This window comes from Ammospiza caudacuta, chromosome 8, assembly GCF_027887145.1.
Source record: "Ammospiza caudacuta isolate bAmmCau1 chromosome 8, bAmmCau1.pri, whole genome shotgun sequence".
NCBI classification, from domain to species: Eukaryota; Metazoa; Chordata; class Aves; order Passeriformes; family Passerellidae; genus Ammospiza; species Ammospiza caudacuta.
Genome location: NC_080600.1, coordinates 34,854,291 through 34,879,479, shown reverse-complemented (window position 1 = coordinate 34,879,479; position 25,189 = coordinate 34,854,291). Strand labels below are relative to the sequence as shown.

General features: G+C 41.7%; 1 protein-coding gene across 3 annotated transcripts in view; it reads left to right on the top strand.

Annotated features, from left to right (window-relative positions):
• The first annotated feature begins 6,837 nt into the window (after positions 1 to 6,837).
• Positions 6,838 to 25,189, top strand: part of SNX4 (sorting nexin 4) — a 32,697-nt gene continuing 14,345 nt past the window's right edge. The window contains exons 1-6 of one of the 3 annotated variants that reach the window (XM_058809295.1): positions 6,838 to 7,032; positions 7,987 to 8,102; positions 16,493 to 16,631; positions 16,709 to 16,858; positions 17,842 to 17,889; positions 21,909 to 21,964. In XM_058809295.1, the coding sequence (XP_058665278.1) occupies positions 6,838 to 7,032; positions 7,987 to 8,102; positions 16,493 to 16,631; positions 16,709 to 16,858; positions 17,842 to 17,889; positions 21,909 to 21,964 (704 nt within the window). Of the gene's footprint in view, positions 7,033 to 7,055; positions 7,200 to 7,986; positions 8,103 to 16,492; positions 16,632 to 16,708; positions 16,859 to 17,841; positions 17,890 to 21,908; positions 21,965 to 25,189 lie in introns of those variants that run through there. The other 2 variants (XM_058809296.1, XM_058809297.1) reach the window with 2 other exon arrangements.

Sequence of the window (25,189 nt, the reverse complement as noted above, 5' to 3'; positions counted from 1 at the left end):
TGGGTAAGGCTTGTGTTAGCAACATCACAGGTTATTCATGATCCATGGGAGCCCCCTTTAAAACCAGGAAGAAACCCCTGCTGCCTATGAAACTTGGAGAGAAATAATGTCCCCAGCAGGAGTCCAGAGGGCTTTAAACAATGGTGGACATTGACAAAACATGCTGTAGGATTTGGAAGTGCAGGAGAAGCATGGGGTATTATTTTTTCTAGCAGCAGAACCTGGGAAGGCAGCAGGATGCCTGCACAATATCACTGCAGCCAGAGACCCTGAGCTGCAGGATCTGCATTTTCCAAAATTCCAGGCAATCCCAAACAACTTCTGAGCCAAACTGAACCCTATAAAATGCTTTGTCCTGTCTGCAAAATAATCTTAGGGAGAGACTTGGGGCCAGATCTCACTGAAATGAAAGCAAAGGCAGAAGCTGTCCCATGCAATGGCATCTTTACAAGGCAGTTGGATATCTACAGGAAGCTTTGCAAGAGAAAATTTTTGGGGAGCAATGCGTGTCCTGCTCTTCCTAAACAGTTAGACATATTTTTAGATGGTGTTAGACCTTCTGCTTGGCAAAGCAAGCTGCCATGATGACATGGGCAGAGGTTTTCTTTCCTAAACTGGCCACTGGGCGTTGCCAGCTGCTTTCTGTGCAGGGGAAACCTGCCTGTCTGTTCCGCCCTTGTGTGAGATTGCAGGGAGCTGGGTGTACCCTCCTGCAACCTGCGCTTTTAGTCCACTGAGCTGAGGCTATTGCAGGCAAACTTTGTCTGAAGAAGAGGAGGGAAGAGAGGCTGGCACTATGCCATGAGTCACCCCAGATCAACAGGGGAGCCCCTCAGCACAAGCTCCACTGGCCTGACTATCTGCTCTGTTCTGGAGAACCTGGTTATTTCTTAGACCTTATCCAAGGAAAAAAAAAAAAAAGAGCTAAAAATCCACCAAAGTTACTTGGGGGAAAGTGAGTACTCTGGGGTTTAGCCTAAAGTGCCTAAATTCACATTACAGAGCTTTGCTTCTGTGAAAGAACACAGTGACCTTTTGAGTAAGACACTGGGGAGGAAGAAGAGATAAATGGCTATTTTTATTGTTGGCTTGTTTATTCCTTTTGGTGTAAATTCCCCTGCTCCTCTATTAGTGGTCTGGACAGCCTCATAACTCAAGACACACTGAAGGCTGGATTTAAGCTGAGGAACGTAGGGTCTCTGCAGGGTGATTTTTAAGTTGCATTGTGGGAGCAGATTTCCCAAAGTTCTCATTTAGGAGCTGGAAGATATTTACTAGAGAAGTAAAATAAAACTTTGGACACCTGAAACAATATAGCATATGTTTAAAAGAGGGTTTCAAACAGCCTGGGCTCCCACTGTGGGAGGCAAGGCTCGGCAATCAAGCAATAGATTTGAAGCTGCCAACGTGGGCACAAAATACCCCTGCACAGGGTAACCTCAGGGTGGACATGCGCCAGACCAAGGGACTCAAACCTGTTATTATTGCCAGGGGTGAAAGTCACTTTCTTGTGGCAGGAAATGTGAAGGGAGAGAAAGAAGGGAGCATGTAACCATGCCCCAGACAGTGCTAATGAAAGGGCCAATGCTCCTGAGCTCCTCTGGACCTCCTTCATGCTTTTCAGGGCCCAGAGATCCTAGCAGGGTTTAAAATGACCGATTACAACAAAAGATGTTAGGTTTACTTGTGCAATCAGGATATATCCTTCTGGCCCTCTTGATTGCCTGCACATTGCACTACTGGACTGATATCCCTTGCATCTGCATTGCTCTTTTTAATCTGTTTATATCAACAGTGATTTTGGGCTTCAGAAGAGGTCTGTGGGTGTCTTTGTTGTTAACAGAACATGTTCTATACTTTGAAGTATTAAAAGACATCAAGGAACAAGACTTAACTTCTACTAATGAGCACAAATCCACAGTATGTATTGGTTTTTATGTTGTGTGCTCATATTGTACTACCCCCAACTTGTCCAGGCAGTTAATTTGACCCCAGAAATGTCATCACTTCTGCATTTTATAAGCATGACCTTGGTTTCACTGTGCCATCAGCAGTGGCTCCCTGAGAAAGATGTGCACCTTGCAGCGTGGATCCAATCCAGCCTCTGTCTCCACCCTGCATTCACAAGGACACTGGCCCCAGTCCTGGGAGTGTCGACTAAATTTAAATGTCTTTGCCTGGTGGCACTGAGGGTGCACATCAGTCCCTGGGAAAAGTTCTCATTACCTTGCACTGTCTCAGTTTCACAGGATTTTGATGTTTGGGATCTTGGATGAGTTGCTATGGCTTGTGGTCCCTGCTACCACCTAAGGAAAAACACCATGATGGCCTTTGACATTTCCCATTCCCTTGCTACAGCTTGTCCCAGCAGTGGTGTGGTAACCTTTGATGATCCAGTTGCACAAGGAATCAATCAAAGCCAGCACTGCATCCTGAGGGACACAGCCATTCCACCTTTGGGCACAGGTGGCCTTGTCCTTCTCCCCTTCTCCTTAGCCCTGCTCACATCCCTGTGCTCCAGCCTCTCAGCTAATGCTCGTTTTGGTAGCCACACAGGATAATTGCATTTTCTTAGTGATGTCTGACTTTCATTGGAGGCTTTGAATACTCCAGATGCACTGGCCTAAGTTCTAACTTCTCACAGACTGTATGTAACATCTTCCTTGACTGCTTCCAAGCTGCACCAATATTAAGCAGAGGTCTACCCATTTACAGGTCTCTACCACTTACAATGTTATTGAGGTGGCTTGGTTTTTTTTTCCGCTTCAATTCTGTCACACATCATCTGGCTTTCTTCCTTTGAAGTTTTCTCATGGCTTACTTTGAGCTGCTTTTGAAGCCACTCTCAATACATTTTCATTCATACTGTTGATGTGTTTGTACATGTTCTTTCTAAAATGTGGGCTAGTTTTGGTTTTCTTGTTTTTATTTGTGTACTGAGATATGCTGTTGCTGAAGGGGATGGAAACCACTGCCACCAATTTTAGACTGAGTGAAATTGAATGATTTTCCCCACCCCAAGAGTGACCCATATCTCTTTTCCACTCTTTCTCTGGAAAATTAACAAAATGCTGATTTTCCTACACCTTAGTACTCATTTCACTCAGATATTTAGATGATGGAAATACATCAATGAGGAGCCTGAACTCACCTACTTTTCTGCCTGCACTCTGCCATGCTGAAGCAGCTACTTGTGCCTTTTACTGACAGTTCCTTGACATTAATTCCTCTTGTGTATTTTCTTAGGGATCTTAAGCAATCAGTGTTTTCTGCTGCATCCATCACACCCCAAGGACATCACACACAGACAGATGCCAGGCTCTTCAGTGGGGATCAGCCTTTGAAGACCAACAGCACAGCCTGGCATCACTTGGGCTGCCGGGTGCCTCTGGAGAGCAAAACCTTCAGTTCTGGAGGAATTACTGTGTAGAGGGAAATAGGAGCAGTTTGACAGCCTGACTCATGATCTTTGTATTATTATTACTGGTAGTGAAACTATGATAGGATCCAGGAGCCTGAACCACGGATCAGGAATGTGCTTTTGAAGAGAAACTCCTGGCCTTGCTGCTTTGGCTTGTGTTACAAGGCAGTCCTAAGGCAGGCACACATAGGGTTTTTTTTCAATAGCAGCTAAACTGGAAGTTGTGAAGAGTGGCCAGTCCCTGGGAGTGGGCTAGAGGCACCCTAAAAATTATCAGCTAAAATATGTGTGGTGGATGGTGGGTTCTCAGCTCCAGAGTGTTGCTCCATGAATCCATTCTGTCCTGAACCTCCCTGCTTTGGAACACTGGCACAGCCAGTTCCTGCACAGGATGCGCAGTCAGCAGGAATATTGGCTGGTTTGCTCTCTCTTCCTGAGGTTACTGAAAGGCTGAGGGTGTTGCAGGATAGATGCAAAGCAGAGCCTCTGCTTTAGGTGTTTTCATTCTGGTTCTCAGGAGCATGATGGTTGTTGTTAGTAGTTTTATTATCTTTTAAATCTAATTACTTCTAAGTTGAAAGATGAGGAACTCAAAATGAAGATACTGATAAATAATGTTGTGACAAAGGGGAAAATATCTGAAATATTTCTCATTAATATGGCTTTTTTCTGAGGTGTTATTTGCTAGAGCAACACAGGCTGTCGAAAAATCCAATAACACATAAAACAAAAAACACCAGGAAACCAGTTTATAAGGTAATATAGCTTTCTTCCATCAAAAAGCAGATTATCCAGTATAACAGTAGGATTAAAACAAATAGATTTACAGAATAGAAAAGATGGAGTTCCCTGTTTTCCAGAGACTGTGATGGGGGTCAGGGCAGCTTCAGAAGGGACTTGTAGGTAGGAAGTTGAGTAGAGTTTGCCTTCTTTTAGTTGATGAACAAGGGACCTGCTGCCTAGTGAAGATGCTGAACAGCGGGAGAGTGTCCTGGTTAGATTGACTTGCAGGAGTTGGATTCACATCCTGACAAGAGGGGATGCAGGGGGACGCTGGGTGCACGAGTGGTTGCGCCCAGTCAGGGGGGAAGCACTAGAGCTTATTTTGACCAAAGTAGCACAAGTCCTGGAAGTTCTCTTGAGAGCAGCACTGTGCTGTGAGAAAATACTGTTATCCCACTTTGCAGGCTGAGGTAGGGAAATGTGGCTCAGGAAGAGGACTTTGGTGTTTCTGGAAGATCTCTCCATTGCACATTGGTTTTTTTAGAGACATCTCGCTCTCCTCTGAACTCTCCAGGTTGTAATGTACGCGAGGGCTGCCCAGGCTCCCAGTCATCTTGATTTAGGCACTTCTATCACTACCCTCATCCTATTTATGTAATGTTTTAACTCTTCTCCACATCTTTTAGTGTATGAATAAAATTCAAAGGTGAAAATAGTTTTTGAAATGCAAGACCTACAATATATTACTGTACTTTATTGATGATTTTTTTTCCATAATAAAAATATTTAGTACAAAGTATGATATCCTGCATGAGTTTCATATAAATATTTCCATTATATAACTGATAGGGATCAGAAAAATTTAAGCATGCACATGCTGCAAATGCAAGTGTAATTGATACAAGGTATGTATCTTGATGTACATCTTGAATAAACATAAGAAAACCATAGCTTAATGAAAAACAGACTGTGTCTTACAACATGCAGTCGTGCTTTTACATCTGAACTGGACCTTGGGTTTAGAAAACAAATCTTAAATCAGTCCTATTCAGAGGACAAATCACAGTTCACACACTTGTAAAAACTTTTGTTTTAGGAAAGCCTTCTGTGGAAAAGCTTGGGAAACTCCATCCAGCTATGGTGGTGGAGGGGTGGGAAAGGATAGATTGAGGTATCAGTTCAAAAAATCTGAGGAAAAAGTTGCATAAACATTGAAGACAACAGAATAGAAACCAGACGCCAAATATTAATTCATGGGGTCTTCAAAGGGGATTTTGAGATTTATTTTAATTGTTGTTGAAAGAAAAAGATTAATTTTTGGATGAAAAATGTATGCAAATTCATCTCTGGTCAACACTACAAAAACCCCATTTCCTACACAAAGCAGAAAAAAGCAAAGAAACCCATAATATCAACTCTGTAATCCCCCAAAGTGGCCTTTAACCTGGGTTTGAAAAGAGTAGAAAAAGAAAAAAAAAGCTACATAAGAATAATAAAGAATGTAGTGCCTGAATCAAAGGACATGAATCTGGTGCAAGAATGGGAAATCTCAGAGGCTGATGTGATATGTAAACCAGGGAACAATGACACTGTTCCTGAGTGTCCAAAATGGTATTTGGAGAATGAGGAATAAATAGGAACAACTCCTTCATCCAGTTTGCCAGTCCCACGGGGACTGTGCAGTCACCAGAGATCATGAGGTAATAAACCCAATAGTGAGACCCAATAGCGATGGTATATACCAGGGAATTACAGAAATGCACAGCGGGGGGTTTCCTGCTCCATGAGAAGAGATGGGATGGCTGGGGCTTCCCCAGAGCTGAACTTGGCAGGTTTTACCTACTCCAATCCCTCCTGAGGAAGTGTGGCAGGATGGGCCATCCTTGGGTGTTCCTCAGCAGAGATGGTGGGCAGCAGAAAGCATCTCTGCACGTCCAGCACTGTTGGAAAGGAGCTGATGGAAAAGGCTGGCAGCCAGGAGGGTGAGGCAAAAGGAACACAGCACGACCGAGCCCTTCACTCCTACCAAAGGCGTGAGTAGGGAAATAACAGACTGGTGGGCTTTAAAAAAACAACCTGCCTAATGCTAACAAACATCCTGTGGGAAAGTTAATGGCTGCTGAAAGAGACTGAGTAAAAGAAAATGACGAATCTTGCTATAGATGAAAGATGAGAAAATATCTGAAATATTTCCCATTAGTATGGAATTTAATTTTTGTTTAAGGTGTGTTACTTGCTGTAATAGAACAGGGGATCAAAAAGCCCCAACCAACCAACCAACCAACTAACCAACCAACGAAAAAACAAACAGGAAAGGTGTGTGAAGCATGGCATGAGAAACTCTTCAGTGACCTGAGGACTAAAAGGGGAACAACGACACAAGCAAATTTTAGAAATAAACATTTACAGCTGTAAGACTGCGGTTGAAGGAAGCTTTGTCCCGGCCAGGGACAGGAGGCTCAAGGCTGCCTGTGGGCGAGCGGAGCACGGTCCCAGCGAGGGGTGCCTGTGCACCGGGGCACGAAGGAGCCCCTTCTGGGCACCAGGGCGGGCAGGACGCCCTCAGCGCCCCCGGATCGAGCCTGTACACGGGCACGGGCGGCGGCGAGGGCGGTGAGGGCCGTGCCCGCCGGGCTCGCCCCCGCCCGCAGCCCGCAGACACACCCCGGCCCGGCCCGGCTCCGGGAGCGGCCATGGCTCGGCCGGAGCCCGGCTCAGCGCCTGCGCGCAGCGCCGCGGCCGAGCCCCCGAGCCCCATGGAGAGCACCGAGCCCGAGCCGAGCGGCAGCCGCCCGGAGGAGGAGGAAGAGGAGGAGGAAGAGGAGGAAGAAGAAGAAGAGGAGGAAGACGAGGGCGCCCTGCCGGGCCCGGAGCAGCCCTTGGCCGCGGTGAGGGTGCGGAGGGCGGTGGCGGAGGGGCAGCGTCCCCCTCCCCGCGCTCTCGGCCTGCTCCGCCGGGCGAGCACCGGGCTTTCCTGAGCGCGCTGCCCGCGCCGGGCGGGGAGGGTGGCGGGGCTCGAGGGGCCGGGCCACCCCGCGGCAGGAAGGGGCTACAGGTGGGTCCAGCCCTTCCTTCGCTGCCTGGGGCCGAGCCCTGCTCGGCGGAGCGCGGGGCAGAGCTGTGCAGCATGACCCTCTGAGCTGCGGGGTTCTCTTCGCAGCCCCGTCCTGGCCGCTGTGAGAGAGCTTTATGCACCCTCTGCCCTCGTCCCTAATGTCAGATTATTGTTTATTATTATCAGTTATGTTTTTGTCTCCCCCTCCCCCCGTAATTTCACAAGTGACTCCCCCTCCCTGCTCAGTGCAGCTCTGCCTTTCCATGGTGGGCGTGTGGTCCTTACTGATTTCTGGCGGCCAGTGTGTAAAAGATAACGATCTTCCTCTGAGAGATTAAAAGAAAAACATCTTGGTCCGGATATATTCTATTTCCTTTGAAAGGGGAGAGGTGGCTACATGTGTCCCGAGTGTCCTGAAGAGGAATTCACTGGTAGCTGGGAAGTGTTTGGATAGAAAATACTGGGGTTAGCGTAAAAAAAAAGGGTTACTTTGTTACCTGTAAAGAAAAAATATTTCTCGTTTCTGTATCCTCCTGGCTCAGGGTGGTTTTTGGTACCCGAAGTTGTCAGTTTGTTGACTTTTCTGTTTTCTCCCTAAAGGAGGTTTCCATCACTTGCAAATGTGATACAGAACGTAGGTATAAAGCAAAGCCCTGTCAAAGCCTTTATTCCACAGAGGCTCGTCTTATTTGAACAAATGTGGTGTAGGAGAAGGGGAGGCAAGGTTAGTAGCCTTTGCCTTGTGTGGTTAATGTTACATGAATCTTTATTTTCCTCTTCTCAAAAGATGGAAGACTGTTTGGCAAAGAAAATGGAAATCACGGTTTCAGAAGCTGAAAAACGGACTGGGAGGAATGCCATGAACATACAAGAAACATACACTGCTTACCTCATTGAGACTAGGTGGGTGATGAGAGCTCAGTCTCAAGTGTACATGGATGTGGCATTCTAAACAGATTTTCCCTCCTTCCACCCCTAAAAATAATCAGGTACAGTTGATGAGAGGATTTAGCTGTTTTGTGCTTTGTTATGTGGTTATCAACCCACTCTGGAGGATCTTTTCCTGTGAAAATTTGGCTGCTGATCTCCAGTTCAGGACTAGTGCTGGTTTTGTGTAACTGTGTACTGTTATTCTTCATTTGGAATTAGGTGGAAAAATGTGTGTTTGAAAGTTTGAAAGTGCATTAAAATGGTGCCAGCAACTACTTGGTTATTTTGTGGACGTAAGTTGGACACATTTATACATGTTTTTGTGAGATTGTATGTGAGAGAGGTCTAAAGTAACTGTTAGGCTTGCCTGAGATGACAAGAAAGAGAGAAGTCTCATGACTTATGTCACGTGGTCAAAATGTATTGCTCAGCTTATATTTGAAGTGTTTTGCTTGATCTGATTACCACATACTCCTTGTAGATGGTTTAAGGGTTAGAGTTAGCTAACTATTTCCTTTCTTCATACTAGCTTGAACTTTCACTGGGGAACTTACTGCTCTTAATCTCCTTGTGTTAACAAGAGGAACACTACTGGTGTCATAAACATTCTCAGTACCACAAGCACAAAATTTCAAGTATTGAGTAGTAGCAAAACTTTAAAATCTCTTCTAATTTACCCTTACTTCCCAAACAGTAACAGAAGACTCCTTTTAAGTGGGGTCATGTTACTCAGCTGAAGCAAGAATTTCAAAGTTAGACTTTGTTACCAGTTTTGTTTAGCTCTTCTTTATACTACCAGTTCTAACCTTTAGGCCTTGCCTTTGGAATTATCTGCTGTACAAAGAAAACCTTCTGAAACAAAGCAGTTGCGTTTTGCAAAGGCTCTGAAGAGTTCAAACAGTAAAACTGACACATAAGCCTTCTATCTGCTGGCTGAAAGGCTTCTTAGCTTGTTCAGCTGATGGACACACCAGTCACACTGATTGCAGGCCTGCTGGGATGAGTTTGCTATATTTTTGCTAAACTTAAAGAACAAAGTCCAAAACAGACATACATTTTTCAAATATTGTAGCCCTTTGACAGTTGCTCAGATGCTTAAAATACCTTTGCAGTGTATTGATATTAAAGATCACACCTTCTCATGTAAGTAGTGTTGTTTTTATTGTAATGATATTTCTGAAGAAAAATGGAATCATTGGGGCCTGACAGTGATATGAAGTGTACTCTGGGGGCAGATTTATGCAGCCCCAGAACATGCTGACTGCATCTCCTTTTCCAGTCATCCTTGCATTACTTTAGAGTTGCTCCCACTGCTCTTTCCCAGTTGTTCTTTCATAGTGGCAAAGCTGTACTTTGCTGGCCAGATTGTGTTCTTTCATTAGGATTTATTTTACTCTGTGGTCAGCAAATACCGAGACCAATTACATGTTTGTCACAGAGCGATTGAAAATGTGTGTTTGTCACATCTCTAATAAAATAGGTTCTCTATTCCTTTTGCTGAGAAGGCAGAACTTCTTGCATAAATATAATTGGTGGCTATTAAATGTGCTTCCTGCTGAGCCTGTAGCTGTAGGTGGGCTTCACAGTAATTTGTCTAGGTAATAAGATATTTTGTAGCTGAAGAATAAAACTGTTTATAGTAATGTAAAGGGAAGATCACTTAATAATAGTTGCATTATGTATATGTGAATTGGGGTTCCACCATTACTGCTATCTAGGATTTAATTTCAGTTTGAATTGAGGAATTCTATCTGGGTGAATTAGAGATGCAAGATGGATACAATTTTGACAATTTGTTATAGAACAGGAGCTGAGTGTTTAAACCTTTAACATGTAAGTTTCACTGGTGCTGGTGAAAATGTTTTCAAAATGCAAGTTGTGGTGTTACTTAGTTTTTCTTTTTAAATGAAATTTTTTATTACTATGCTCACATTTTTATGTGACTTTTGTTGATTTTTAATTAATGTGCTATTATATTTTGATGTAGATATATTTTTTAAGACAAAACCAACTCCATTGCTGTAGACTGCAGAACGTTAACAAATTCCAGGGGTTGTGTTTCCTGAAAACATCTTCTTGCTTTAGACCTTTCTGCATTACCTAATTCAATTTTTTATGATGAGCTATTTCCATTCAATTAGTCATAATGTCGGTTTGTTTCACAGCTTCTGTTAAACTATACAGTTATTTAAAAATAAATAAATTTTTATATTCTCTCTGTGAGAACAGCAGTCACTTCTGCCTATTTGTGGGAAATGGCATTAAGGCAAGTACATGTTCTTAAGATGTGCTGCTAAATATTCCTTCTTGAGATGTGTTCAGCATATCACTAGCTTTCTGTAAGGGAAGTAGCAAATATCCAGGATCTTACTTAAATCCAGAATTTTAAATTCTTACTTAAATTTAGAATTTTAAGCAGCTGTGTCTTACATCAGAGTCTGCATGAAACTACAAGAACTCAGGTGGAATAAACCCCTGAGTCTGACTCCTGGCTTTGTACCTGTTATTTCCATGACAGAGCTGAAAGTTAATCAGAATGCAGAGCACCTCTAAAGTGCTCTGTGGTGTTGCACTTTTAATTATAGGACATACAGGGAAAACTATTTCTTCTGTAGTAGTAGGACACTTCCATTTAGTTCACTTTCCTTTCATCCCTGCTGACTAAAAGATTTCTATCCTGACCTTCCCAATCAAACAATATGATGACTAGCATGTATTTTTTTTTGTTCTGTTTTAAATGTGGCTTTAGGAAAAAGTAGCACAAGTTTGTGCAGCCTGCTCTCCAGCCACTTAACAGCAGATTTCCTGGTTTCCAGTCCTACTAGTCTTCACTTTCTCTTGCAGTAATTTGGCAAGGGGGCTCATTTTATTTCCTTTTTACTCCCACAGTATGGCTGGGAAGTTACTATCCTTATTTCTGGTTACAGTATTTGGAAAGTTTTTCACTAGTTAAATAGTGATATGAGTGTTACCTGCTTCTCTGTTAAGACCTTGGATTGCCCATCTTAAGTGTGAGAACTTCTAAAGAAAGTTTCTGTGAGAGAAATGGACTTGGAAATCAGTAGCTGGCCAGGCCACAGTTCAGTGATAGCAGTGCTGCATTGTGGCATTTCAGGAGTTTTTCCTTTGTTACATTTTGTTTAGTACTCTTATCAAAGTTTCCTTTTTCACACTGGGCTAGGTGCAAAGCCCAGGCATGGGTTTCCTGAGAAGAGGCACAGGATGAATGCCCACAAAGGACAAATGTTGTCTTCTGATAGAACAGTAAAGGGCAGAGTTTGGCCAATGGGAGTCAGGAAGACTTGTCCAAAGTACTCCAAAGGAGGTGTGAGGGAAAAAGTCTAAATTCAGCATGAGCTTTAAACAGGGGAGAGTTGGGAGCTGAAAGAAGACAGAGGATTTGAGAACTAAGTTTTCTGATGATTTTTACTTGATAGAAACTATGAATCATTCATCTTCCTGACAAATGTATGTTTTATTTAAATACAGTAAACTGGGTGACAGTACAAAAAAACCAAAGAATCACCTGGCTGTGGAAAACCTTCTGGCAAGAGAAATGCTTCCTTGTCATACAGCTTGCCAGGTAGAAGAGCAATTATTAAACATCAGCTGTCTGAGAGGCCTAAATGCAGAGACAATTCCTAAGTAGCTGTTGGAAAAAGTTGCCCATCCCTCTAAAATGGTGTTCCTCTGCACAGGGAGTGAACCTTGCCCACTACAGGGAGTGGAAGTGTCACTTCTCTTACACTGGAAGGTCAAAGGTTGAAAGCAGAGTTACTGCTTCTGCCATTGAGGAGATGATTGCTTTTACAAGGAAATAAACCTGTGTATTTCCTTCTTGTCTGATTTAATACTTCACAGCCATTCGTCTTTATTGCATTCAGAATTATTTAATGGCTCATTTAAGATAATTAGTTTTAAATGGGAAGTGAGAAGAGGTTAATTAGATGGACTAAAGTTTTCACATTGACACTTTGAATTAAGGCAAATAAATGAGACATGGAGTAATGTAATCTTTGAATTGGTTATGATAACATCAGTTATAAATGTAAAAGCTGAAGGCTTTAATTTTGTCTTTTTAATTTTTTCAGGCAGGTTGGTTGGTTTGATGAATAACTTGCATTGTTAAAAGTGTCCTTAAAGGGAAAACATATGGTTTTCCTGCCTGAAGATTGTACAAGTATTATATTGTGTTTTTAGAACCAAAACAAATTGAGAAGTTTGACTGAATGTCAACAAGTGATTATAATCTTAATTGAAACTGGTCTGCAATACTTGCATTAATGGGGAAGTTCATAACGTGGTCTGAAAAATTAGATGGTAGTGAAGGTATTAAGTCTAATGAGTACCTTTGTGGATTTCAACTTCCTTTCTGAAATGGTGTTCCTGGGGAGGAAATGCTCTTGTAATTGGTGATATTTTATGACCTCATATGTAACCAGGCAGAGACATTTTTGGTGTGATTAAAAAAAAAATTCTCTCATCTTGGTTGCCTGTCCTGAATCCATCCCTGCAGTTTCAAGCTCTTATTGCCTCATTTAAAAGCCTGTCTCAGTTAGAACACAGGCTCCTAACTGAGGGCTGTGCAGTGCCTGCCCACCACAGCTTTGCAAAGAACTTTGCTGCTCCCGTCCTTTGCCCAACTCTGCAGCACTGTGTGCTCTAGAGAGCACAGCCTGGGGGATTGCTCTAAGCTGGGTGTAAGCCTGGGGGGTGCAACTGATAGTAATAATTTCAAAATGTCTTAAATGTATTCAAATCAATTAATTAAAGAAGCATGGCTTCTTTGTTAGGTGCTTTATAGGTGCTCTCCTGATGAAGATAAAAGCAGCTGTAAAAGGCAGTGTTTGCACTCCTGAGACATGGAGAATAAATGCATGTTAGAATAAAAGAAGCAAGTATGATCTGAGATGAGAATAATGTCAGGCTGCCAAACTCACACTACAGTGAGGTGCTTGTATCAGCTGCTGCCTAGTTAAGAAAGAATTAACTACACAGGCAGGTTTGACCTTCAAGATTCTCTGGTAGTAATTTAATCTTTTTCTTCAGGGTATAGTGTGAGGTTTTTGTGTCCCTCACAAGGGTTGTAAATCTTGATTAACTGAGACTGGGGGAAGCCTAACTGTTGTCCACAGATCTGCTCTGTCAGAATAAATTGACAGTAGGCTTTAGATGTAGTAAACTTCCTTAGTGTCTTCAGTGTGGGCAGGGTAGGTGCAGTGAGTGTATGAACTGGTCTGGTAGTTTGCTTCCTTCTTCCTGGAGTTCTTGAGGCCCTGTGTGGGCATAAAACTTCAAGTAATGAGGAAGTTGTTTGTGCTGATGTAGGACTAGGCTTCTCTGTAAAGCTGTGGTCTTTTTCTGCTGAAGTGTTATGCTCCCAAATGACCTTTTAAAATTTTTGATTAATATTTAGTTTTCTGCTTAATGTGTGTGGACTGAGATGTTACTACTATGTTTTTTTCAAATAACTGATGGGTTCTTATTAATTGTAGGAAATACAAAGTTGATTAGCAGGCATGTTCAAAAGGGCTTTTCTTTTTTTTCCCCACAGTTAAGGCTCAGCCTGGCCTTTGCTGCTCCTACTTTCTAATTAACTCTGCAAAACAATTATGGAGCATTATAAGCATGATTGAGATGCTTACAGAGATGGACCATTCTCCTGTCAGAAGGCTGGCACAGCAGCATCTGTATCTGCAGCACAGTTGTGTCCTCCTGGCATGTGCCTGGGTTCTCAGGGCAATCCTGACCCATGTTTTTCTTGCCTCCCTATTTATGCTTGCTTGTGCAGTCTGTTCTCAGGCAGGACCCCCATAATACTATCATGTACTGATGGTAGCAGTCTTTCTTAAGGGGTGACAATAACCCATGTGGAAGTCTTGAATCCCATGGTGTAAGTCAGTGCAGCTGGTTGGTAAGCTACTGAAGCTAAAAAGGATCTGTAATTCTGAAGTACTTTTATGTGAGTGTCTTGAATGGCCAGATTGTTTACCAAACCCTGCTGGGAGTTTTTCCTCCAGGAATGCAATGTTTGTGCCTTCAGCTTTTGACTAAACAATTAATATTTTGAGGCACAGTATCTCAATTCCTTGTCTATTCAAATTTACCTCTTACTCATCAATAGTTCAATCACTAGATACCTGCTTTGAGCTGAAGTGTTCTTGTAATATTTGAATGGTGCAGCAGTTAGTGTGGGGAGGAATGCTGCACAGCCTGTCAGTCCAGGCTAGGCTGAGCTTACCCTCTTCAGAACTCAGTATTTGCAGGTGCAGTTCATTGAATTTAAATACTCTAATGGGGAAGAATTCTGTGGGATGCTGGCAGTGTGAATAGTGGCTGTCAGTAGTGTACTTGCCTTTTCCTTTTGAGTCACTCTCAAATAGTTTTGGTCTGCAGCAGTTTATTTTGAATGCTATGAATTTATCCTTTTTTCTTCTTACTTGTGAAGTTTTTTTCCCCCTACAAATTCAGTTACCTGGAATGAATGTCCTTTCTGCAGGGCACGGGTCGATACATAAAAATTGTTCCACCTTGCTAAGTTAAAAAAGTATCTTTTGCATTCTTCTGTATGACATTATTCCACCTTAAGATGTAACTAAACTAAAGTATATAGCAAGCCTCTAATGAGGGTTCACAAATAGAGGCACCTTGTATTTTGTTTAAATGTATCAAAAAACTGGGGCGGCTTTGGAATGGGATTGTTTGTTTTTCAGTAAGATCATTAAAAATCTGACCTTGTAGGTTAAAAACAGCTTTAAAAATTATCAATAATTTGTGTGCTTCTTAGATGTTTTAAAACTTCACAAAGTTCTTATGAATTCAAGAACTGTAAAGCCTGACTTTTGCTGGAAAGAATAATGTAGCAGTCTTTTCTACTAAATACTGTATAAGTAACTACTTTTAGCTCATAATTTATTGTTGCCAGTTGTGAGTTCTCCAGCACCAGAAGGATGTGGACTTACTTAAGCAAGTCCAGTGAAGGGCTGGGATGATGATAATGGGTTTGGATTGTCTGACCTGTAGGGAGAGGCTGAAAGAGATGTAATTGTTCAGCTTGTGCAAGAGACAGCTGATTTTAGCAGCTGTGGATCAGTACCTGGTGGGGAGGTAAAGAAGATAGAGTCAGACTCGTGTGATGCTGAGAGAGGGCAAAAGGCAGTGCCCACAAATTCAAACATGGGAATTCCAGGTAAAAGTAAGAAAACCTCTTTATTGTGAGGTTTGTCAAACATGGGAGTGGGTTGCTCAGTGTGGTGGTAGAGTCTCAGTCCTTGGAGATACTCAAAACCCAGGTGAACGTGGCTCAGAACATTCTGCTCTGAGCAAGGAGCTGCTGGATCACAGACATGCAGAGGTCCCTTCCAAACTCAGCAGTCAATACTGTTCCTTGTAGGTTTATGCCAGTGCTTTGTGTGCTAGTTAGTCATTTCAGTGAAGAATAAAGTAGATGTAGAAATCACCACTGTTTTATTTAAACTCCCTTGTGTGAATTCTCTCTGTGTTTATTCTGGCATATGCTAACTGCTGGAAGTGTTGCTACCCAATGCTTGTTTTATATTGCAAAGTATTTCTATTACTTTGAATGTCTTGTATGAAAAACTATTCTTCTCATCAAGTATTTGTATTACTTTCCAATCCTGTATTCAATGATTTCTCCTTTTATAGTAACATAAAATCCTTTTTTACCTTGCTAGGCCATGCTGGTTTTAAGTCTTCAACAAATTTTTCAGACACATAAATTTTGTACCTGCCTGCTCTAGGTAGTTTGTTCATTTTTAGTCCATAAATATAAAAACATGTCACTTTGAACAAAAAAAGAAAATTGGAAGTACTTTGAAATTTGCTCTTTTTCTAAAAATATCCTTTAAAATAGCTTAATATTTTTAAAGTTGTATTTGTCACTGTATCAACTGTTGTATGCAAGACCATTTTTGTCCTCTGAAGTGAAGGCTTTGCCTCTGAATAGTAAATTTCTTCTTACAATATTCTGTATCATTCAGGTACTCAGGAAGTTTTACTGACTTTGAACTTAACACTGTTCCAGGAGAAATAGGGCTATTTCTATAAGGGTGTGGAATAAGCCACATGAATCTCTTTACTTGATTGTGACCTGTTTGTTTTTGACGTGTAAGTGCATTGAGTTTTCCTGTGTTCCTAGCAAATTCAAGTGCTATCATGCAGAAATTATAAATATTTTTAAATTAAGTATGTAGATATGAAATTAATTAAGGTTGCTTTAGGTTATGGGCAAGTCATGCAGTAATCACTACTATACTTGGGGCCTTTGGTCTAATTGCACTGATGGTTTTTGAGGGAGCAGGTGATGGCTCACTGATGTTCAGATTTGCTGCTTTGTCTTTCAGAGCTGTTGAGTCCCAGAGTGAGGGACAGTGTGCCCCAGTGGAGTCCCTGTGGCGACGTTACAGTGAATTTGAGTTGTTGAGGAATTATTTGTCAGTCACCTACCCACATATTGTTGTTCCTCCTTTGCCAGAAAAAAGGGTAAGGAAACCAAAACTGTGGCTTGCTTTGTCTTGTTTGTTTTTTAATTTACTGTTGACACTCTTCTGTTTAACTAGGCTGACTTTGTTTGGCATAAGCTATCAGCAGATAACATGGATCCAGATTTTGTGGAAAGAAGAAGAATTGGTCTGGAAAACTTCTTGTTACGTGTGGCTTCACATCCTGTTCTTTGCCAAGACAAAATCTTTTATGCATTTTTAATGCAGGTAAAGTTATTTCTACATACATTATTTAGTGATTATTTAATTAAGATAATGTCCTTTTGATCTTTTCTATTGACCCATGGCTTGTCCAGCTAAAAGCTTCTTAAGAGCAGCCTGCAGTTGTACAGTTGCCCTTCTAATCTACCTTATGATTTTTTTCTAGTCAAGTTGTAAGGCTCATAAGAGAGAATTTCCACCTCTTGGAGCAGCCCCTTGGGAGCTTAATGCATGTTGGTTGGGAGCTGTTCCATAGGGCTAAAGCTGAACTAATCACCATGCTATACTGATGACTGCAGGGACAGCACTGGCTTCCTGCTCACCCTTTGGATATCCATGGTTTCTTTAGCCTTGTGGTTTGGATCATCCATTCCTGTGTTGTGGTCCAAAACTGCTACAATACATTGTCACAGAAGTTATGGTCCAATTGTCAGCTTAAGCATTGATTCTGCAGCTTTCAACTTTAGATGTTGGATAGTTCTTTTTTCTGTGCTTTGAGAGATTCCCAAATACTGGACTGAACAGCTATGTTTGCCACAGTACAGTATGTGGGTGAACTGATATATGGGAGCTGAAAACAGTGGAAAACCAGCAGTACATCTGAGCCAGGTGATGGCATGTGGACTGCAAACTGTTGTCACCTGTGTGCTCTCTGCTCTCTGCCTTGAGATGCAAAGGCCCTTGGAGATGCTAGTAATCTCAGAGGCAAAATATGTTAGCTGCTCTTCTTTAGGCAAAGCAGTATGGCTCCTGCTCCCAGCTGATAGATTGAGGTAATTGAGAAGAGGGTTTTTTGGGGGAGGTTAGTATTTAAGCACAATGTAATGATTGATTATTCTTACCCCAGATTCTTGAAAAGATGTGGGGAGGTTAGCTGAGGCAGAAGCCAGGCATACTGGAGAAGCTCCTTTGGTATAGGCTGTTATGGGGACTTGCAAAAGCTGTAGCATCCTTAAATCTAACTGAACATTCTTCTCTTGTATATTTAGGAAGGTGGATGGAAAGAAATGGTGAATGAGACTGGATTTCAGCTGAAGGTAATTACTGTAATTGTTTGTCTTGTGATTGCTGTGATATGACATAGACATATTCCAGCAAATGATTTTTAGGCTATTTATGAAAGGATGTTTGCTGTAAGAATGAGTTAAAGGCATTGCTTCATGAATACTTGTTATTACAAGAAACAGTGATGTTCTTGGCATGTGATAGTTAGGACTGCAGTTAAGTTCTCTAGCAGGCTTGTTCCATGCCTGTGTAATTCTGCTGCTAACGTAGAATCCTTAGAAGCTTTAAAAGTAATGAACTTGAGGCCACAGCAATGAGGTTTTGTGTTTTCTGTTTAGTTTAGCATTTTGAAAGGTGGGTGTCAAATTTAGTCTGGTAAGAGGTGCAAGGTGTCAAAAAAAGGTAAGCAAAGAGGTCTGAATTGTAGGACTTCTTTGCAAGGAGCAGTTGGTGAAAGGGACTAAGACAGATGGATTTGGTGCCCCTTAACTGTTGAACAGAATGTGTCTTGGAGTAACACTATCCTCATTGACATCAGCGAGTTCATGGCTGGGTAAACTGGTGGAAGACTTGCAGGAATAAATGGTCTGAGGTCATGTGTCTGTACAGGTCAAGAATCTGAGAAGCTGATAGATTGCTGGGCTGTGTCTGGAAGAATTACTGTATGGGGACAATAGTGAGCTTTTTGTTTCATTGTAATGTGATCTGCTCTCATGAAATCACAACTGAAAATGGGATGGATTATGAAGAATTATTCTAAATAGTGAGAGCTAAAGGAAACCCCTGGTGCTCTTATCCTCAGTGTCCACGGGGCTTTGATACTGACACTTACTGTTGATAACTTAAATTGACAATAATTCTCTTCCATTGCAGTTGGGTTTGCATACTACTGGTGTTCAAAAGGCAAACAATGTAAAGCTCTGGAGCTGCATACACTCATAGGAGTTCAGAAAGTTTGTACTGGCAGGATGTGTTCAGGAGAACACACAGTGGTGTGTTTATGGAAGAAAACTCATAGCAGAATGCTGAGAATATTTGCCTCCCTGAAACCACATTGTAGATTAAATGAGAGACTAGCAAGTCTTGTTTTCCCTCTAGAATTGATTGTGTATGTTTTCCCTTTCATGGTTCCAGTTTCCTTAGGAAAGAAAAATAACTTTTTCAGAAGCCTGGTAAAAAGCATCTTCCCTTTATTCTACATCCAAAGTATAAGCTCTCAATATTTAGCACTACACTGGAAGGAAAACCTCTATTCAGTGCATGTTTTAGACTCAAATTAGACCATTTGTTTATGTTTCTGCTGCCTCTGCTGCGTTTAAGCAGGATGTGTTTTTTGTCTGAGAGGATTTGAACTCTAACTAAACCTTAAATTAGGTATTAATACAGTGTAGCATGCTATAGCTGAATGTTGATGTTGGAGACTTTGTTTATTCTGCCAGCTGTATCATTAAATCATGCCTTTCCTCCCTCCCAACCCCAGCACTTATTTTTTAAGGGATTTTTAATTTAAGGCATTTGTCACTTGGGATTTTAACCCTTCCTGTAGGAAAGAGAAAATTCCCATCTCTCTTTAGTTTACAGAAATGATTATTGGATCATAGTAGGTGTTAACTCTGAAAACTCCTCAGTTGTACCTCATTTGTTGGGTGGTTCATCTCTAAAATGATTGTGCATGTCACTCTTAAATCAATTTTAAGACTGGACTGATGTTTCTCTAGAAGTCTAACTCTGGTGTAAATGCTCAAAAGTGATGTGTGAGAGTTACTGTGCTGCAAATGGCAAAAAGGAAATAGCCCTACTGAGATGGCTGAGCACTGGCAGGATTGTGCTTCCTGCCTGACAGTGCTTGTATGGACCTACTGAACTCTTCCTTCAGAGCACTACATGTGCATGTGACAAAAGACAAAAACTTGCCCTGGAACTGTAGGGTAGGAAGTTGTCCTTTCTAAGTGTAAAGCTGCTCTCTGTGCCTTCTGCCCCAATAGACTCAAATGGCTTTGGTGCCTGCTGTTTGAACATAAATACAGGGTTCTGGGAAATAGCTGCTCAGAGGGAAGGACTCTGATAGTGTCGGTGTATCTAGGTGATGTTTGTACTGAGAGGGTGTGAGGAGCACCTGCAGGTGTGTGTGAACAGCCCAAAACATAACTTCTTGTGTGTTGATTTGTTGGGGTATGGCATTGGAGATCCAAGACTTTACAAGCCTCAGAAATGCTCTGAATAAGCATAAAGGCTGGGACTTGGAGCTCCTGCAGTGTTTTGTGTTCCTTGTGCTATCTGGGACATGCTTCCCCATGCTGCCTTGTCTTCCCTTTGCAAGACATTCTTAGAGAAGTGTCACACACAGTTGTGACAATGAACCTGCTTTCTCCCAGTGTGAGTCAGTCTTAGTCTGGAGGGTTTTGTTCCCTTACCTTTCAGCTTGTGGGTTATGCTTTGTTTTGGTGGTTTGGGCATTGGAAGAACGGCTGCAGTTAACCTGACTCTGCCACCATGTCCCTGAGTGCCACATCATCATATCTTTGAAACACATTGAGGGATGGTGACTCCATAACTTGTGTGGGCAGCCTGATCCCGTGTCTGACAATCCTTTTGGTAAAGAAATGTTTCCTAGTATCCAATTTGAACTTCGCCTGAAGCAACTTGAGGCAGGTTCCTCTTGTCCTAGTGCTTGTTATGTGGGAGAAGAGACCAACCTCCACTTCACTACACCCTCCTTCCAGGAAATTGTGGAGAGCAGTAAGGTTCCCCTGAGCCTCCTTTTCTCTAGGCTATGTATGGGGGTTCTTCTGCTCAGCCCAAATGTAGTGGGAGGTGAAACAGTCTCAGACTGTGCCTGTCTTGTCTGTAGATGCTATTACAAGGTCCCTAAAGGATGGGCTCTGTTCTTGTTTTGGGAAGACACTGTGTTCCCTTCACTGAAAAATTCAAAATAGCTCTTCAGGCTCTGAGTTTCCTGTAACAGGGCACAAAATAATCTTTTGTCACATACCAGCACTAAGAAGTACTACTGAAGCAACTTACTGCTTGCAGCTGTGGCACAGCCTGTTAGCTAAAGGAGTACACTACAGGAAATCTATACACCTTGCAAGGTGTGCTGATTTATTTTCCTTTTACTGAAGAGAAGGATGTTTTGATCAAAAATAAACTCCAGCCATTTACCCACAATTGGCATTTTTCTTTGGAGAGAAAAATAGATGAGCCCTGAGCTGTGTGTAAAATGCATTGTAGGAATGAGGAGTTGTAATGATGTGGATCTCAGGGATGAGGCTGGGATCTGTCATCTGTGTTGGTATCTAATTAGGAGTAAATACTCATTGCACAGTTTAAAATTCAATAAATTGGAAAAAAACCCCTCCATCTCCTTAGAAATATTCGATACTACTGTTGCAGAAATTGGTAAGCCAACATCTCAAAAACAGTCAAAGCAGTCAATTACCTTTTTAATTAGGTATTGAATTTTCATCTGTAGAGATTTATATATGCTCTACTATAGAGAAGAACATTGCATTAAAAAGGGCTCTTTTCTGATACACAAATTACATATTTTCTGTATAGCAAGTCATAAAAAGTAAGAGAACAACATATATAAGATTTTGATTTCACTGGGGAACTGTTCCTGGTAATAAAGAGCATATAGAGGTCACTCTACCACTGGTTTTATTTGGTTTGAGAAATATAAAATAGCTTGTCCATATGGTCTTAAGTTACCTAATTGCTTCATCTAAAAAGAATGTGGGGTTGTGTATCTTAAATCCATGATTTGTGCAGCATTTTAAGAAGGGACTATTTCTGTGGGACTTGGATTATACCAGCTTTATTTTAGTGGTTACTGTTTACATCATATTCACAAAAATAGCATAGTTTTTTGACTTTTTAATAAAATATCTGACATTCAGGGCAGCTGGTGTCAACTTGTTCAATGTTGGAAGACTTAAATATGCCATGAAGGCAGGACGTTTTTCTAATGGTGCTGCCAGAAGGCTGAGATTTTTTTGTCACTGAAATTTAATTGCATTAAATTAACAAAGCTTTTTTTCCCCTTTTTCAGGCAGATTCCAGATTAAAAGCTCTTAATGCAACATTCAGAGTGAAAAACCCAGACAAGTAAGATTCCACATCCTTCTTCCCTCCCTTTCCCTTTTTCAGTTATAACTTCAGGTGACAGAATATTCTATCTCTTTAGTATAAATTCAGAAAAGAAAAATTATCTTTCTGCACTTCAAATCTTTTCAGGAGCCCAGTAAAGAGGTAGTGTGAAAATATTTGATGAATCCTGCCTCCAGAAGCAGGAAGCATTCAGAAAAATTCCATCACTTTATTTAAAATGAGTATTTCATTTTAGCTAGACTAAAACGAAGGGACAAAAAAAATCCTCAAAACCAGACTCTGAAAAAGAACCTCTTAATATTTGTTTTCAAGAAATCTTTCCAAGCATGAACAGAGTACAGATTGATAGTAGGTCTTTCCAAAAGTCTGCTGGTGTACAGCTCTGGATGCACACACCCTGGAGTTGCAGTTCACGTTCTTTCCAAGCTGCCAATTTTCACAGATGCTTTTGGAAGTCCAGAGGTCAGTTCAGCTCTGTTGCAGTTTACAGAGCTCTGGGACAGGCACTGGAGCAATCTGCTAGATGGAAGAACTGCTCAGAATTTTCAGTGTATATAGTGGGAGGTTCATCACACCCTTGATGGTGTGGGAAGGATAAAATGGGAGTTTCTACTTCTGCAGTGGTTTAGAAGCATCAGTGTGCAGTGACTGGGCCAAGAGATGTTGCTGTTTGCCACGCACAGGCTGTGGAGACCTGTGCAAAGTGCTCTACTGGGTGCTCTTGCTGTCCAGCAGTGGCACCAGGAGATGCTCCTTGTGGAGAGCCCCTGTGCCTGACTGCTGCCTGTGCCATAGAATCTGTGGGTACTGTGTTAAGGATACAATATCTGTGCGTATTGTGGTAAGGATACCTTTCTGAACCTCTTCATAGACTTAGCCTGTGAATTGGTCCAGTCCCTCCTTTTTTACTGTGCTTGTTTTTAGGGCCCTCTGTGGCAGTCAGGAAGCTTGTAGCCAGGGTTTAATGTAAATGATAACATGAATGAATGGGATTGGAAGACAGCAATTCTCTGTATCTGCAGGTGAAAATGGCCCCTTGTTTGAATGCTTCACCCTCAGTCATCTTCCTCTGTGGCCACTAGGAGTTATCTTTTCCTGCTCTCACAGCAGGTAACCTGCCAGAAGTCTGACTGTAGGCACGGGTGGGCAAGACTGTTTAAGGAGCATCCTTGTTAGCTTGTAATAATTGTAACAATCTTTCAGAAAGCAAAGCTGTTTTGAGAAGGATCTTGTTAAAAAGTAGAAAAAGGGTTAATACAAGGAAAACATGAGGAAAGGGCTTGTACCAAAAACAGTGCTGGAGCGTGTGTGCCTTGGTAGAGCTTTCGCAGCACTTGAGAAATGGGCCATGTTTTCTCTTGTATTCTGCCAGCAACCTAAGTTCCAAATTGCACTTGGGGATACAAACTGTTTAATAAATAACTCATGAGCAGAAGTTGTTTGTTTGCCTTTTGCTGCAGCATGTGTGGCTCTGACAGGAGGCCCAGTGCCTTGCTCTGCCCAGCACACTGGTGCTCGAGCTGCCTGCAATGTGATGCCTGGCCCCTCTGCTTTGCCTTTGCTGCTGTTGTGTGGCTGGCTGGTGAGGTGGTTCAGCAAGCTCACCTTGCTGAAACAAAAGGTGTGACCTGAGTGCTGTGTGGAGTGTAGGCTTTCAGGCTCCTGGGCCAGGAGAGGTTCAGGTGAGGAGCAGCTGGGATTGCCATGGAGCTGCAGCCATCAGCTTGGCAACATGAGGAGCTTCATGCAGCTGAAACCAGGCTGCTCTTCGAGGTCAAATGTGGACTGGAAACTAAACCTGCTCCTGTGGGAAGCAATTTGTAGTTTCAATGGTGGAATTAAATGGTGATAAAAATATGGTATTCTGGTACTCAGAGGTAAATTTGTATCTACTGCAGACCTCTCTGATTTGGCCTCATGGCATGCATACTTTCTTTCTCTTTCTGGGCTCTAAGGAAAACCATAGCTTTTGGGTTTTGGTGGAAGATTTATTTAGAAAATACTAAAGCTTTTCCTAAGGCAGGCTTTTACATTTTTTTAAAAGTAGCTCTCTGGGTTTTTTTGTCTGGTTATTCAGATAAGTGGCTTGTTTTTTAGTGAACAGTTCTGTTCTTGTAGTATCTCTCTTCACAAAACAGGACAATAGCACTGCCTGCTCTGATGCAAGGAGAATTACTGCTGAGTAAAATGCACAAAGTAAATAACTTACACTGAAATGCTGTCTACTCTAAAGGAATTTTTTTCTTTCCCAGTATCATAAAAGATATTTTTGAAAGACCTGCTGGTGTTCCTACACCAATGTGACCCAATCAATTCTTCATTTGTGTCTCAAGTTCTATTTAATAGCTCAGATAAGTACCTAGACTGTTCCTAATGTTGCAGAACCAGTAAAACCAAGTGAAAAGTGCTAGTTTAAAAAGCCTCAGTTGCTGAGTGCCAAAACTATCTCTTGTTTTACACTTCTGCTGTTAGGTTATACTGGAAAGTAAACATCCCTTTGTGTGCCTCACTGAGCCCTGCATGGAAATTACTTTATAATTATGTAACTTTTTTTTTTCACATGAGCAATGAGTAGGACTTGAGCAAGTAGTTGAGAAATAAACTTTTGATCTGCAACACTACTAGTCTCTTAAAACCAGTTTTTCCTGAAAATTATATTTGTAAAATTTTCAGTCTTCACAGAAGATTGGGGAAAAAATAGCAGCACTTTGGTTTATGCTTTTATGAGACAAAATAGAAGACAGCTTGATTCTGAAGTAGTAATTTTAAATTATTTTCTTTTAACTGAGGAAGAATTGCTCTGAGAGATGTATTGCTGCTGAAGGCCAGGATACTGAAAGTCCTCCTCGGCTCCTGACTCTGGCCTTCAGGGAATACAGCATTCCTAAAAGATTTCTTGTGGCAAAATGGGATAAATAAAACTTTACGTTATAAATTTCTGTAGTGGAAAGGGGAGTCTTCCTGAGCTGCAGGCATGCTTTTTAATCTTTTGTTTTTAGTTCAATTATTTCAAATATCTTCACTGTGCATGTCTACAGCTGTCTGACATGCAGCCCTGGTGCATATTTTATAAAGTGTAAACTGAAAAGATTGCTCTCTAAATCCCACTGTGCAGATCAGTGACTACATTTCTTTTTCCCCATACAGCTTCTCTGCTAACTTTTAAATCTTTTTATATACTTTAACCCTGTGTGTGTCATAATGCTATAAAAAATGCTTCTT